The sequence below is a fragment of the Echeneis naucrates genome, chromosome 6, assembly GCF_900963305.1.
Source record: "Echeneis naucrates chromosome 6, fEcheNa1.1, whole genome shotgun sequence".
Lineage (NCBI taxonomy): Eukaryota > Metazoa > Chordata > Actinopteri > Carangiformes > Echeneidae > Echeneis > Echeneis naucrates.
In genome coordinates, this window is record NC_042516.1 from 6,476,220 (window position 1) to 6,490,053 (window position 13,834).

Sequence of the window (13,834 nt, forward strand, 5' to 3'; positions counted from 1 at the left end):
ACTTTCTTTTTTTGCACCTCTTACTGTCCAACTGTCTCTCCATTTTAGGTTTTATGAGGCATATAGGTACAGGATGGAACAGTCTGAGGTTTATGAAGGTCAAACGATATAAAACACAAAAATCGCAGAGCAAAAGCCTTAAAATAAAACAATGCCATATGGGCCATGTATGTAATTGTCAAAGAATTCTTTCAGCATGAACTTGGAGAACAAAGAAGAAAAAAGAGAGAGAATACATTATTTATTTCAATATTTAATATTCCTTTCTTGATTAAAAAAAAACAACTATTGGTTTAAGTTATTTAGTGACTTTGTGAACAAATTAGTTTGAAAAAGGAAAGTAATTATTTTGGATAGCACTTCAATAGCCACTGAATAATCAAATAGTTTGTGACATATTTGTGATACACAATGAACTAAATGTAAAAAAGTAGGTTTAAATTATTTAAAGCTACATTTTGCCTAAAAACAAATAAATGAATTAGAAAAGCAGACTACATGATTGTAAATGTAAATGTAAACACAAAAATAATCAAATACTAGGTATGGTCACCATTATGTCATTTATTAATTAATTGCTGAGAACACATTTAAATGCTTAAACTTTAAAACACAATTAATTTTTCATAAATATCTCATGTTAAGGAGAAATATGTTCCACCTTGTGCCTACACAGGAAAACTGTTGCAATGAGTCGCAATGATCTTGTAGCCAAGAAAGAGAGTAAGGCACAAAATAGAAACCTTATTCATACAGTTTATTCATGCTAATATAATATATGTCCAAAAATGTATTAGGAAGCTATATGGAAAGCTGCTGCCAGCTAATGATCCCCAGCATTGCTACTGTGTGCATGCTCCACAAGACAATAATATGGAAAAGACTGCAGCTGTGTGAAAGAAGAGTCGAAGCAGGTCCATTTATGACATGAGATGTGGAAATCAATCTACAATATTTGGTCTGGAGGCAAGAAAACCTGCTCTGTTTCTATGGTAAAGTGCATAATGTTTTTCTTTCTGTTGTGTGTGCGTGTGTGTGTGTGTGTGTGTGTGGGGGGGGGGGGGGCATTCTACGCTAAAGTTTCTGAGAGAAAGAGGAAACTTGGACAATAATTTCACCAAAGAGAAAATCCTTTGGTTAAATCAGATCAATTATTGCCAGCAGTAAATAACAGTCCTTCCAACTCCTCAGTGGAATCGCCCAGATGACAAATACAACTGAGCTTGTGGCATAAGTAAATTATCCCTGCACCTATTTACACGGACACCTGCAGTGCAAGAAGTTAAAGACAAGTATATATAATATTGTCCCGGAGTATTCTCATTTAAATTCAGCAGGTAAGCATACCATTGTTCAACTATCTTATAGCATGGGGGGGATTAAAACTCTACTACCTGCCAGGAAAAGCCCCGGCAGCCAGGGACTGCTGCCATAGGATATGTATTATATATTTCTCTGATTGTCTGTGCGTCACTATGTCGTGATCTGGGTGGAGGACTGGAAGATCAAGACGGGATGATTAAAAAATTAGGCACCAAGGTGAAAAGCATAATGAAGGGTATTAGAAATGGTACAAATCATAACGGGGGAGGAGGAATGGAGAAAGGGAACAAAGGAAATAGCAAGTAGCAGGATAAAAGTATAAGGCATACATACTTTCAAATACATGTTTATACAAAAGAATATCATACAGTAACATTCAGTATAAATGAACAATGGGATACAAGGAAGCAGGAAAGAAAATACAATTCTACAATTCACATACTCCTTACACATTTTCTAACCTTTTATTCTGTTTTTCCCTGTAAACAAATCATTGAAATGATACAAAAAATGTCATATAAAAACTTCCACTTTGGGTTACCACCAACCACTTGCATTTGTGTGTCTGCTGCTGCTGCTGCTGCTGTTTGCTGTCAATATCACTGTTGTAAGGCACCGGTTCAGTTGTTGCGCACTGACCGCACAGACAAATGAACCAAAGTGGTGAAGCATGACACTTAACTGTCCCATTAGTTTGTCCATGCATTAACATACAGATCGGACTGAAGATTGTCATTTGTCAACCAAAGAAGATTAATTCAGTCTCATTGAGCTGTTTGGTCCCCTAAAGAACATCTGCTGCAAATTATTAAGGCAAGTGTAGTCATATACTTTGCCCCTGATATCACTTCCCTTTTGTGTAAATATAACATTCATCTGTTGAATGAAATGGAGCTTGCCAGTGATTGTCAATGTGAATCTACAGCAAGTCATTGAGTTAAGGAGGAGCCGATGGGGACGATGGTTCGGTGGGAGATCCTGGTCAAAAATGCATTCTTCATTATCTGGATCTCTCACGGGGGGAGTGGGGGGAGGGGCGGGTTGGTCTTCTTTATGCTGACAATGTCGCTGTTTGGGTGCGTGACGGAACAGGACATTTATGCATGAGTATGCACGGTTATGCTGGAGAGGTCGTTCCTGATAATCTCATTAACTGTGGAGAGAAAAGAGAAGTGGCAGATCAGCGTCAGTCAGCCACGCTGAATCATAACACAACACATTAAATCACTTTTTGGTTTTTCACACCGAGGCGCCATGTGTTGGATGCATTTTGGTGGCAAGATACATGCTAAGAACTAAAGCTAGGAATACACCTTCCTCCAACTTTATAGGAATAAGAATCAAATGAGTCGACTCCCATTCTGTCCCATTTTTTTTGGCTTTTTATAATAAAACCCTGAAATCTAGCGTGGGCTGCTTCACAATCACCATCTTTGCCATGTCTGAGCGCACGGCTGAACCGAAAAGGGCAAAGAGGCGACGGCTGTGGTGCTAATTGCCGGTTCAACCCTCATCCACCTGTCACTCAAAGTGGCCATACCCTCACACGGTATGAAAAATGTACCCCCTGTGCCGTTGTCATAAAGGAGGAGATTGCCTATCGAAATTGGAATTGTTTTTGTATCACTCTGTAAACATGTCTATCTCTGCTGCGAAACTGAGCATTTTACTTTTGGAGCCAGGATCAAAAAGGGTGTTTTAAAGTGTACCATTTCTTGTGGCACTTGTGGCTGATTTCATTCCTCTGCATTTGTGCTTGCGTGTTGCATATTTCTGTGTAACTGTGGGAAATGAAATTACTGGGGACCAGGTTTTGAAAAATTGCAAAAGTGAGAATGCTTTGAATGCTGTAACTTTTCAAACCTGTGGAAAATAACGCCCCAAGTGGCAGAACTCCACTCAATACAGAGATATGGTCAAGCTGAGAAATACTGGGCATCGGTGGTCACAATCCAAACATATCAATGCCATTACCAGTCTTCAATACTCATATCGGCTTCATACACCCATCTGTGTTTTTAAGTCATGGTCTTGTCTTTCCTGCACTAGTTCCTGTGCCCGCGCCTTTCCCACAGTCAGACAGACACAGCTCAGTCCCCTGCCTTTATCTGCTCTGTGTTCTTTGGCAAAACAGAGGGAAGTGACTGTAGAGATGGCGAGGACCCTGAGCCCCGCGGCTTAACGCAAACAAGAAGCTCTTCAGTTATAGAGCCTGCCATGATAAGAGGACTGGGGCAGAGAGAGAGAGAGAGAGTCTGGTGAAACCACCATTCGCAGCAAAGAGTCAAGACAGGAAGTCCACCCACTCTGATATTCAAAGCGGGCAAACAGTTTGTTATCACTATAGAGATGTGAGCGGAGAATCATCAGCACCAACGAGGGTGAAAACAACATTTCAATAAAACAAAGTTGTTTCGAATACCCAACCCGTTCAAGTCTGTAAAAGTTCACGTGTACAATGTCTTATTTAAAATGCGTGGTTGATGCAATCTGAACTCTTTTTCACGTAGAACAACGGCCCTGATGCCAGCTACACTGAAAGCTCCACACCTATAGCTACAGTAATTGCAACAAATGAAAGCAAACGAGCCTGTACAAACGTAAACACATTGCATTTTTGTGCAGATTGCGGAAGTAGGCCACCCACCTATAATAGCATGCCCTGCTTTCTATATACCCCCCCCCCCCACCACACACACACACACAAACAGGTTTGCTGGGACTTACCTCCTTCAACAGGAGGAACTCCCTTTGGAAAATTACAACCTGTGCCAACACTGCTGGCTGTTTTCAACTCAATTCTGCCCTAGGCTAAACAGGCATTTACATGCTGAGGTTATTTTTAGCTCTGCCATCACAGGGCATAAAGGAAGTGTGAGCACATGCAACAATTAAATGATCAAACTTTAATGTCGCTGATCATTTCGGTTAGCTGGGGTGAAAAAACAACTCCTGCAGGGGAAGGGAAAACCCAGCACATGCACCATTTCTTGGTCTCAAAGGGAAAGCACTTGCTTCCTTTCTTCATTTCAGTCAAAAAGAGAAAAATGATGACGTCTCCTCCACCCACAGGTTAACTGCTGTTATTTTGCTTTATCAAATAATATTTTCCATGACCATGTTTGACAATGTTCCATTTTTAAGCAACCAGCGATGAAGAAAAGAAAGGTGAGACACTGGCCTCTGTGTTTTCATCTTTGGCAAAGTGAGAATCTCAGAAGAGGATGTGGCCAACTGTTATACCGCATGACAACACCAAGAAGCTATTTATAGCTGTTTAATGGAGTTGCTTTTGCCACTATTTAGACGCAGCAACTTATGGGAAATGAAAAAAATTCACAGAACCTGAAGAGCAGACAAACACGCTCACATACAGGTAATGACTGTGACTAATTGAATTACCTTTGTACACACGGTATACAACATCCCATCAAATAATTTATTATCATTAAAAACGTTTCCTTATTAGAATTATTATTATTATTATTTTTTTTTTCAATTCTTTTTTGGTCAAAAATCATAGTGATCTGTTTTTCATTCTTTTTAAATAAAACTCCTCCAAATGACAACTGTTTTGAATCCATCTCACCTTCCACAAAGATGACTAGATAACCACAAACATGAAGAACGAGTGAAGGCAGTCTGACATTCTGGGGAACATTTTGTTCAGAGAGGAATTTGGCTCTGAAGACTCAACTGTCTCACAAAATGTGGATAGACAGGGGTATAAGTACAAGATCTCCTCTGCAAACTGGGCTTTGTAAAGCAAATTTAGAAAACCTGTCGGGGGGTTATTTTCCATGATCTCTATTTAGCACTGTAAAAAAGAATGCCAGTTATGCTACACAATATTTAGATTTATTGTCAGATAAATTAACTCTCAGCACCCTGGCATCCTTCTCAATGATATTGGAAACTTTTTTTTTTTTTCCTTTTCTTTTTTAGTTTCACAGATTAATAATGGAAAAGCTGTTACTGGGAGGGTACCCTCTCATGAATAAACAAAAACAGCGGAAAACTGAGCTGCAAATATTCCCCTGCCAAAAAAAAAAAAAAAAAAAAAAAAACTAATAAAAAAAATGTGGCTCCCTAGCCCGAGTCAAACGGAGTGACATCCTTCATTAGCTGTAGTGTCAGTGTAATCAGTAAACCACAGTCCGAACCTGTCAGGACTTATACTTAGGGCTGCTCGGCAGGGAGATCTATTTCAGGCAGTCAGGTGTGAGAGTGACACAAAACTATGACTGTGCTTTACTGTGATGCCAAGTTCAATGCACAATTCAGTCCCTTTGTGAGGACCTGGCAGTGTATTTTTGCAGTGGCTTATATCTAAACCTCAGTCTCCATCGGGCGTGACTGCTGGCTGAATGACTGTTGACCTCTGTTGGTAAAATAATCTGTCTGAATCAACTGGGATGGAAAATGATTTCTGCTTGTTAGAACGGGCATTAAAGTCCCTCCAGTGTGCACGGAGTCAGTGAAGCACATGCATGAACAATGCACGTAACGTAATACATAGAGATTAGCGACGGGCTGGTTGCGTTGCAAGTTGTCTAACGGCAACACCACGTCTATAACAAAAATTACACTGCTTTAAAACAACAGCACAAAGAGCCGTGTAAGTGTAGGTTGGTGGTTGTTTAGGTCTGAGGACTTGTTGGTTTGAAGGTACCAAAACAGGGCAGAGCGGTCAATTGTATAAGAAGACATCCTGCTCAGTCTCAATTTTGCTGTAATACATTACCGAAAACGCTCCAGCTCTTATTTTTTATACTTTGATGTCAGTGGAAACAAAACTGCCACACAGCAGTATTATCATTATCTTTTAATCTGCCTGAGGAAAGGAATGACTTTTAACTTGATTTTTGGTCTCCACCAACTCTCAGCTGTGACCTTTGTTTATGAGATTTAATGTACTGTAATTAGTCTGTAATGCTTTATTGAAAGGAGAGTGAGACCTCCAAAAGTCTAGCTGCCTCTCGGCTTATCAACAAAAACACAGATAAGAGCCTGATCATCAGACTCATGACCAGTATTTACGCCACCACATAATTCAGCCTGACAACGTGCTTATGTTAGCAGTAGAGGGGCTATTTGTCCTCATGAGTTAGTGATCAGATAAATTTGTTTTTACTTTTGCAATTTAACTATAATGCAACTTATATATGCTTGGCGAAATGGTGAAAGCGAGTCAGTGAGTACATCAGCTCAAAAAAGTGGACAACAATTCACAATGCATGACAGAATACTGGAAGAAGACTGAACTGCTTTCTGCACAGACACTGAGTTTCATGAGACCGAGTTTTAAAAACACCTAAATGAAAGCCGGAGAGAGCATTACGACTCCATTTTGGTTACTTTGAGAGTAGAGCGTAAACCTGACCTGCACTGGGGATTCAGTTAGTATTGTTAGTGGAGAGCACTGTGCATTGGGGTTCGATAACAGCCGGGCTTTCTCAGAGAGCAGAGGAGGCCCTGTGGTCTGGTGAGACACTGAGCCTGGAGGCCTGAGAGCTACCCAGAGGTTCCTGTCATTGTAACATGATCCCCGTCTGCCTAATCCGTCACTGCTTGGCGAATACCTGGCAGAGCTTGACTTCACCTTCCACTGGCTTCCCTCAGTTGACTACCCAAGACTCGACCTCTGAACTGAAGGTTGTAACAGGGGCTTCCTGCCAACGTCTCCAGTTCTCACTTGCTGTCTCTTGATACTAAAGAAAGAGAAGGGCACCTTCCTGAACTTCTCTCACTTTCACTACATGAATAAACTGCAGCTGTGTTCGGGTCATTGACCTTGACACTGTAGCAAAGGGGTGTTTCCTCTTCCTACTCGCAACTCCTGTAGTGGCACAATCAGGTTTGTGAGAAAGAGGAGGTAGCTTCCTTCGATTGTGGTTCTCAGACTCCAACCAGCATGTAAGGAAGTAGGTCTGAGTCATAGAAGCTCTTTCATATAAACACAGATAAACACTGGCATCAAGTCTGAAGCTCAGGGAGAGTAAAAAGGCTGCAAGACTGACTCCAAGTTAAACCTCATCTGAACTTTCATGTGAAATTGATTTGGTGGGGAAGCCAAACTAAAGCTCAAACTTGCCGGAGAGAGACAATTGAATTTCCTGCTACATATTACTTTTGTTTCCCCGCTATATCAAATCTTCTCTCAGCCTCAGCAGAAACACTTAATGGACAATTTGCTGCCTCCCACACATGGCTGGATGGAGTGATTCGGGCAACGTCACTTATCATTTGCTGGTAACCGGCAGCATCACAAACTGGCGGGGGGGGTTAAAGGTCAGAACGCACATGTAAATAACCCAGGAGAGAGAGTGACCAAAAAGAGAGGGAGGCATAATCATTATTCCAACAGATAAACTCAAATGGAGTGAGAGAAAGCGTTCCACTAATGCTTCATCATGATAAAGTGCTTCATAAATTTCTCCGAGCCTTGCAGGTAGACAGCTTCTAATCCATCGCAGGGATCCCTTTGGGCCTAATGATGTGATGATATGTACAGACAGCATTTTTCATCCCACCAGCCAGCCTGAAGTGTGAAGCCCAGGCCCTTCCCATGTGGAAATACTGAGTCTCCACAGCTGACAGAGGGGATGAAGTAGAACAGAGAGGGAGAGGGCTGCAGACAGAGCTGGGTTTTAAACAAATCTGAGTTTACACTCAGAGCAAAGGTTTTACAACTGTCCCGCAGCAGTGATGACTAGACACTATGTGCTTCACATCCTCACGCCACTCAGACCAGCGGTGACTGGTAAAATGAGCTTATGATGTGACAAAAAGCCAGTGAGAAAGGATTCACGTTTCCACTGTCAACCCCTGACTTTTTTTTTTTTTTTTCCCTTAGATTTTCACCATCTTAGTCTTCAGTTTGATTTACTCCCTCACAATCTTTGTAGTGTCCCGTTTCCAAAATCCAGAGGAGAGAAGCAGATAAAAATGTTTATGTGCTCACCTAAACCTCTGCTGCTCTGATTTCACAGTAAGTAAGCTATAGTAGCAGCAGTGAGTTATTTATGGACTTTTTTGCTCTTGGCTAATATATATATATATATATATATATATATATATATATACTGCAAACTTTGGCATCGTTTCCCATGAAGAATGATAATTATGTCGAAAATGAATTATGACAAGGTAAAAGCAGTAAAAGACAGTTCTTTGCGATTACAGTAGTTATTTGTAAGCATCTATATGAGGTGTCTTTTAACATCACAATCCTGATAACCAATTCCAAATTGTAACTTTGTAACAGTGCGGCATTGAGACTATAGATAAATCCTTGATGAAGAGGAGCGGTGGGACAGTTGAACTGATTAGAGCAATAGGAAATGCTGTGCGTTTGTAAAACATCAGCAGAGTTTTCAAGTCGAGGAGGCACGGCAGGGATGCCCACAATAGGAGCGATATGATCCCTCGTCTGGAGACGAAAGACAAAAGAAATAAGGTGTGGAGTGTAAACACTGAGAGCTCTGATGTCACTGAAGAGATTTCAAATCAATACGTCTGCTGCTGTTTTTAGACAAGGACTCCTTGCTTGGTTGGATAAGAGAGCTGTGGCAGCCTTGAGAAATAATGATGACATACTCTCGGAGCCTCACGCGGAGAGACAAAGTGGATCTGGGCTCTAATCTCCACCTGTAAGAATCTCATGGGGCTCACTCTTCAGATGAACCTGACATGTTACCAAGCCAAATGACCTGGCCCAGGAGAGTTCAGGTGTCCACCAAGTCCAGATTAACAATGAACTAAAAATGCAGCGCGCCGGCTTTGAGAGCGAGAAATCAGCATCATCCCAAATTAGAAATCTAAAGACAACAACTTTTACTAAAAGCTCCGCCGCTGACGTGTTTATTTTGGCGACAGCCGTGTGTAACCCCTGTCTTTGATCTTTGGTGTGCCGTGCCTCTCCCTATCTCACTTCACTCTGTCTGTCTTTGTGAGCCGGCCACTTCCCTCTCCTCCTCCTCCTCCTCTCATTTCCTCCCAGGCCCAGGAGGCCACGGGCGTGCTCACTCGAGGTCGGTGTCCAGGGAGGATGAGGGGGAGGTGTTTACATGGTTGGAGCTGCTCTCCATTGCCCTCATCCCTGACTTATCTGAAATCGTTGCCCAGTTTGTCCAGGCCACATTATAAATGATAACAAGGATGTAGCAGTCTTTTGTATATACAGCCTACTCTGTGTTTAAAATGGGGGAAAGGAAAATAAATTATACTCGAAATTGCTCGCGTTTAGACAAAAGCCTCTTTCGTGAGTGCACCAATCTAAAACATTTTCTTGTGGTGCAAATGCATTTTGGATACTGCATGCTAAGCTGCAATAAAAATAAATGTGAAACAATCTCATAAAAAAAAAAAAAAAAAAGGAAGTGTTTTTAAGCTTGTAAAACACTTTTTTTATGAAGCTTAATTTCACACACCTGAAAACTTCCAATCATGGGAATTTGTTCACATAATGCTATGTCATCTCAAACTGGCAAAATGTCATGTCAACGACTTTAATACAGTCGCTACAAAGAAAATCTAATTTAATAAATAAAAATACATTTATATGCACTTCTCGTGACCCTTTCAGACTTATATTGGCACCCTTTCGCTGTTTGACACACAGGTTGGAAAATACTGCTCTTGTACACTGACTGAAATTGATGCACTTGCACACAAGCACATAATGTCAAAAAAAAAAAAAAAAAAAAGTAGATTCTGCCCACACTTAAATGGCAAACAGTGTCAAACTGTTGAATGCAGCACCACAACAGAGCTTTCAGTTATTTTGATTACACAGTTCTGTTTGATTGCATTGAGCTGCAAAGTATTTATTTAGCTGCAGTGGAAAATACCACAACAGAACTCGACAATCAGGGTGTTTATCAAAAGCAAACATTAAAGCAATAAGCTAAAGAGCTTCTGACACAAAGTGTGTATAGATGACTAAAAACTGTGAGAAATCAAAAGCTCAGTCTCACACATCCTGCGAAGCGTGACTGCGTGACCAAAACATCGCCGCCTGAAAATTCACCAAACTCAGTCAAACACACACATCTTTGTGATGGCGATATGAAAGGAGACAGATTAAAACCTTTTGCACGGCTCATTACTGGTGGGTTTATGGTAAAATAACTCAGCCATCTGATAAACTCGTTGTGATTGATTCAGAATTAGAAACGTATGCTCCTGCTGAGGCCGATGCAGACAGGCCCAAGATTTCACCGCTTTTCAAAATGGCACATGGTGATGAAAAAAAAAAAAAAAAAAGATCATATTGAAACAATCATACTTCATTGGGCTGCAGCCGTCTGAGCGAGAAGTTGGCTGTGCACCTGCACATAATACGATTTATAACTGCATTTGTATTGTGCTTCTTAAATCACCTGTTGACTGTCAGTCGTAATGTGGGATTTCAGAATTGTTTTCTTTTACTTTTATATAGAGAAACTATGTTCTCTGAGTCCAAAAAGGCTTAGATCAGTGCAAGCTTTACTGTTAACTATCCATCACAGATAGATGGCTCAGAGAGGCTCCTTCCTGTTTTTTAGTGTGCGTGTCTGCTTGTGTGTGTCAGCACATCATGGCCTTTGGTTAACCTGCCTGTTTTGCCATCCGTGAAAAAAAAAAAAAACACCAGTTTAGGTCCCTGCTAGCAAAGAGCTTTGTGCTGCAGGGATACAAAAGCTGAACATTTGCTCACATGATTGTTCTCTATTCAAACTAAATTTGCTCAGTTTGGTCGGGGCCTCTGGGGGACCCTGCCGCGGCTTCAAGGAGCTCCTTTTTTTCTGTAGTGTCAGAAGTACAGCACACACTTCACTGCTGGCAGTCCTAGTCTCTTATAAGTTGTTTTACAGGTTCAGAAAGCAGACTCGCGAAAGTTTCATTTCCAGTGATCTAGCCCAACAGAGAGTTTTTGCAGCTTTCGTCACAGAAAGGCCTGTGGATAGTACACTGAAGGTAACTAAATCCTAAAAAGCTGCACATAAGAACATGGCCTCTTCCTCCTCAATATCCCTGCTGGGCTCTGGTGACCTGACTCTGTGCTGGAGTGAGCACATCAGCACTTTGTTTGTCTGCTGCCCTTGACGGAGAAAGAGAGAGCGAGAGAGAGAGAGCTGCCCTACAACTTCAAATTGTCAGTGCCTGCGGGAATTCAAAGACACAGTGGAAGAGGTCGCCTCAGGGCACATCGTGGACTTACACAGGCTAGTCTGGAGGCCATCCTGGCAAATATTCCGCTCGTTTCCAACTACCTCGATTCGATTTTCATAGAAAAACTTCATCCATGAGAAGAGAAAACTTTATCAGAGTTAGAGGTGAAAACAGAGACAGAGGCATTTTCTGTCACCTGCAAATTACAGCACATCACACCACATTCCCAATCGCTTACGGTTCTTTCAGATGTAAAAGTTGCCGGAGCTTATGGGGCGGTTGTATGTGTTTAACAGAGCCTGCTTTCTCACTCAATCGTGCAGTAAATCTAGCTGATTTCATTAAACCGTACGTGGCATTTTCATTCATGCAGTATTTAGGAGCCAAGCTTTACTACTTCGACTTGACATCTCTGATTTGTAACAGAAGCATTAAGAATGGCCTTCCTTTCTACTTGACCCTCCTTTGTTTGGATGGATTCAACTAACGAAAAAAAAAAAAAAAGTAAGCTGTCGCTATCAGGAGCTGAAAAAAATGTACCACTTATATCATTAATGATTATATTCAAGCTTTAACTATTTACAAAAACTTTTTGAGGATGTGCAAGTCAATCATGTGAACCAAATTCAGTAAAGCCTCTTTTTTACTAGCTCATCCCTAAAGCATATTATACGGAATGGGTTACAGTATAGTATAACGTACTTGTGAGCAGATTTACTGACGTCTTTCATTAAGATGGATTTATTTATTTATTTTCAATATTACTTTCTCATATTAAAATATTAATTAAATATAAATTTTTGCTGAGTAAATTCTATCTATCTATCTATATATATATATATATATACATTACATAGATTGTACAGATTATATATATATTATATATAAATAGAAGATATAATATTTAAGAGTGTCGGATTTAATCAATAAATGCTTTGCATATTATCATAATTATGTTAGAAATATACATAATCTCATAAATGTATAACATGGCGACTGAAGGTTACTATTTCAATTATATTATACTTTGAATCTTTATGTGCGTCATTGGAGGAGTTCAGTTGTGGACAAATACATAAAGTAAGTATTTTATATAAACTCTTAAATATTTATTTATGTGCTGTCAACTTTAAAATAGTTATTAAGGCAGGATGGTAGGAATCTCAAATGATCTTTATTTAAAGAACTTGTCACGTTATTTCAGGGCTAAACAAGAAAATAAACAGGCAACAGGTAACAGGCCCTGTCTGTGTTGCACTACTGACTCTCATCATTTCATCCCCCACCGTTCCTCCCACTGTAAAAAAGGGCGGACCAAGTGTGAGAGGATTTCTCTGTTTGTTGGCATGTTGTTTTGAGAGGAACTGAGCTCAGCTGGGGACGATGGAGAGAGTCAGGGGGCCCGTTGAATCATATAACTACAGTGGGTCACATGTCAAGAGTAGGACACTTACAGTTCAGTGGTTATGATCATTCCCACCCCTGAAGTAAACCCATTCACCCACTGCGTGGTAAGTCTCTGCACTGCAGGCGGCTACTGGTGGGAGAGAATGAAAACGTGATCTTTAACTTCAGTAGTATTTATCCTCCTCCGACGTTCGGTGTTTGGATTTTAACAGCTTGTCAAAAGGAGTGTGTTTGTGTGCGTGTGTGTATGCGCGTAATCGTGTGAGTGCATATGTGTGTGTACAGGGGCAATGGGAGAAGCTGCCAGGGAAAATCACCAAGATTGCATGCTACTTTCTTCCACCTCACATTTTCCCCTCTTTCTCCTGGTCTGTCTGTCTCCTTTATTTCTATGGCTGACCTGCTTCTTCTCATGCTCGCTGAATATTCCTGGATGTGAGGACACAATGAGAATCTTCTGACCCCGAAATCTCAAAACTCTGAAGTAACTTCTCATGACTTATACCCTGTCCCCCTTTTTAAGTTCATAAAAATATGCTTTAATGAGGAACAAAGTGGAGTAGGAATGGCAGAATATATGACCTTTTGAGGCAGATGGATTATTTTGACAGTTGCATTTTATGTGAACCTGTCAGTGTTTAGAATGATTTGTCAATGGACTATAAGACTAAAACAGGGCACATGTGCGTATGGTTTACAGTCCAGTGACGGACGCCGTCGGGACTCTAACTCTTTCAAATCTTTCTTTCACTCTCTCTGTGTACTTCGGCTTGGTGCCCCCACCTCCTCTTTGTTTTCTCTTTATGATTATCTCTTCCGCACTCTTCTTTCTGAGGTACCTCTGCACTGAGGAGATGAACAACTCTGCCAAGAGCTGCAAAACCCAGCGGCTTTCCCCAGCCCTCCCGGCTGGATCAGACTTCTCTGTTGACATCCGTCGCTACAGGAT

At 40.9% G+C, this 13,834-nt stretch overlaps 1 protein-coding gene across 2 annotated transcripts in view; it reads right to left on the minus strand.

Annotated features, from left to right (window-relative positions):
- Positions 1-556: 556 nt before the first annotated feature.
- LOC115045220 (nuclear factor of activated T-cells, cytoplasmic 1-like) overlaps positions 557-13,834 on the minus strand; it is a 58,005-nt gene continuing 44,727 nt past the window's right edge. For both annotated transcript variants that reach the window (XM_029504799.1, XM_029504800.1), the window contains exon 10: positions 557-2,476. In XM_029504799.1, coding sequence (XP_029360659.1) covers positions 2,421-2,476 — 56 coding nt within the window. In that variant the 3' untranslated portion in view covers positions 557-2,420. The remainder of the gene's footprint in view (positions 2,477-13,834) is intronic.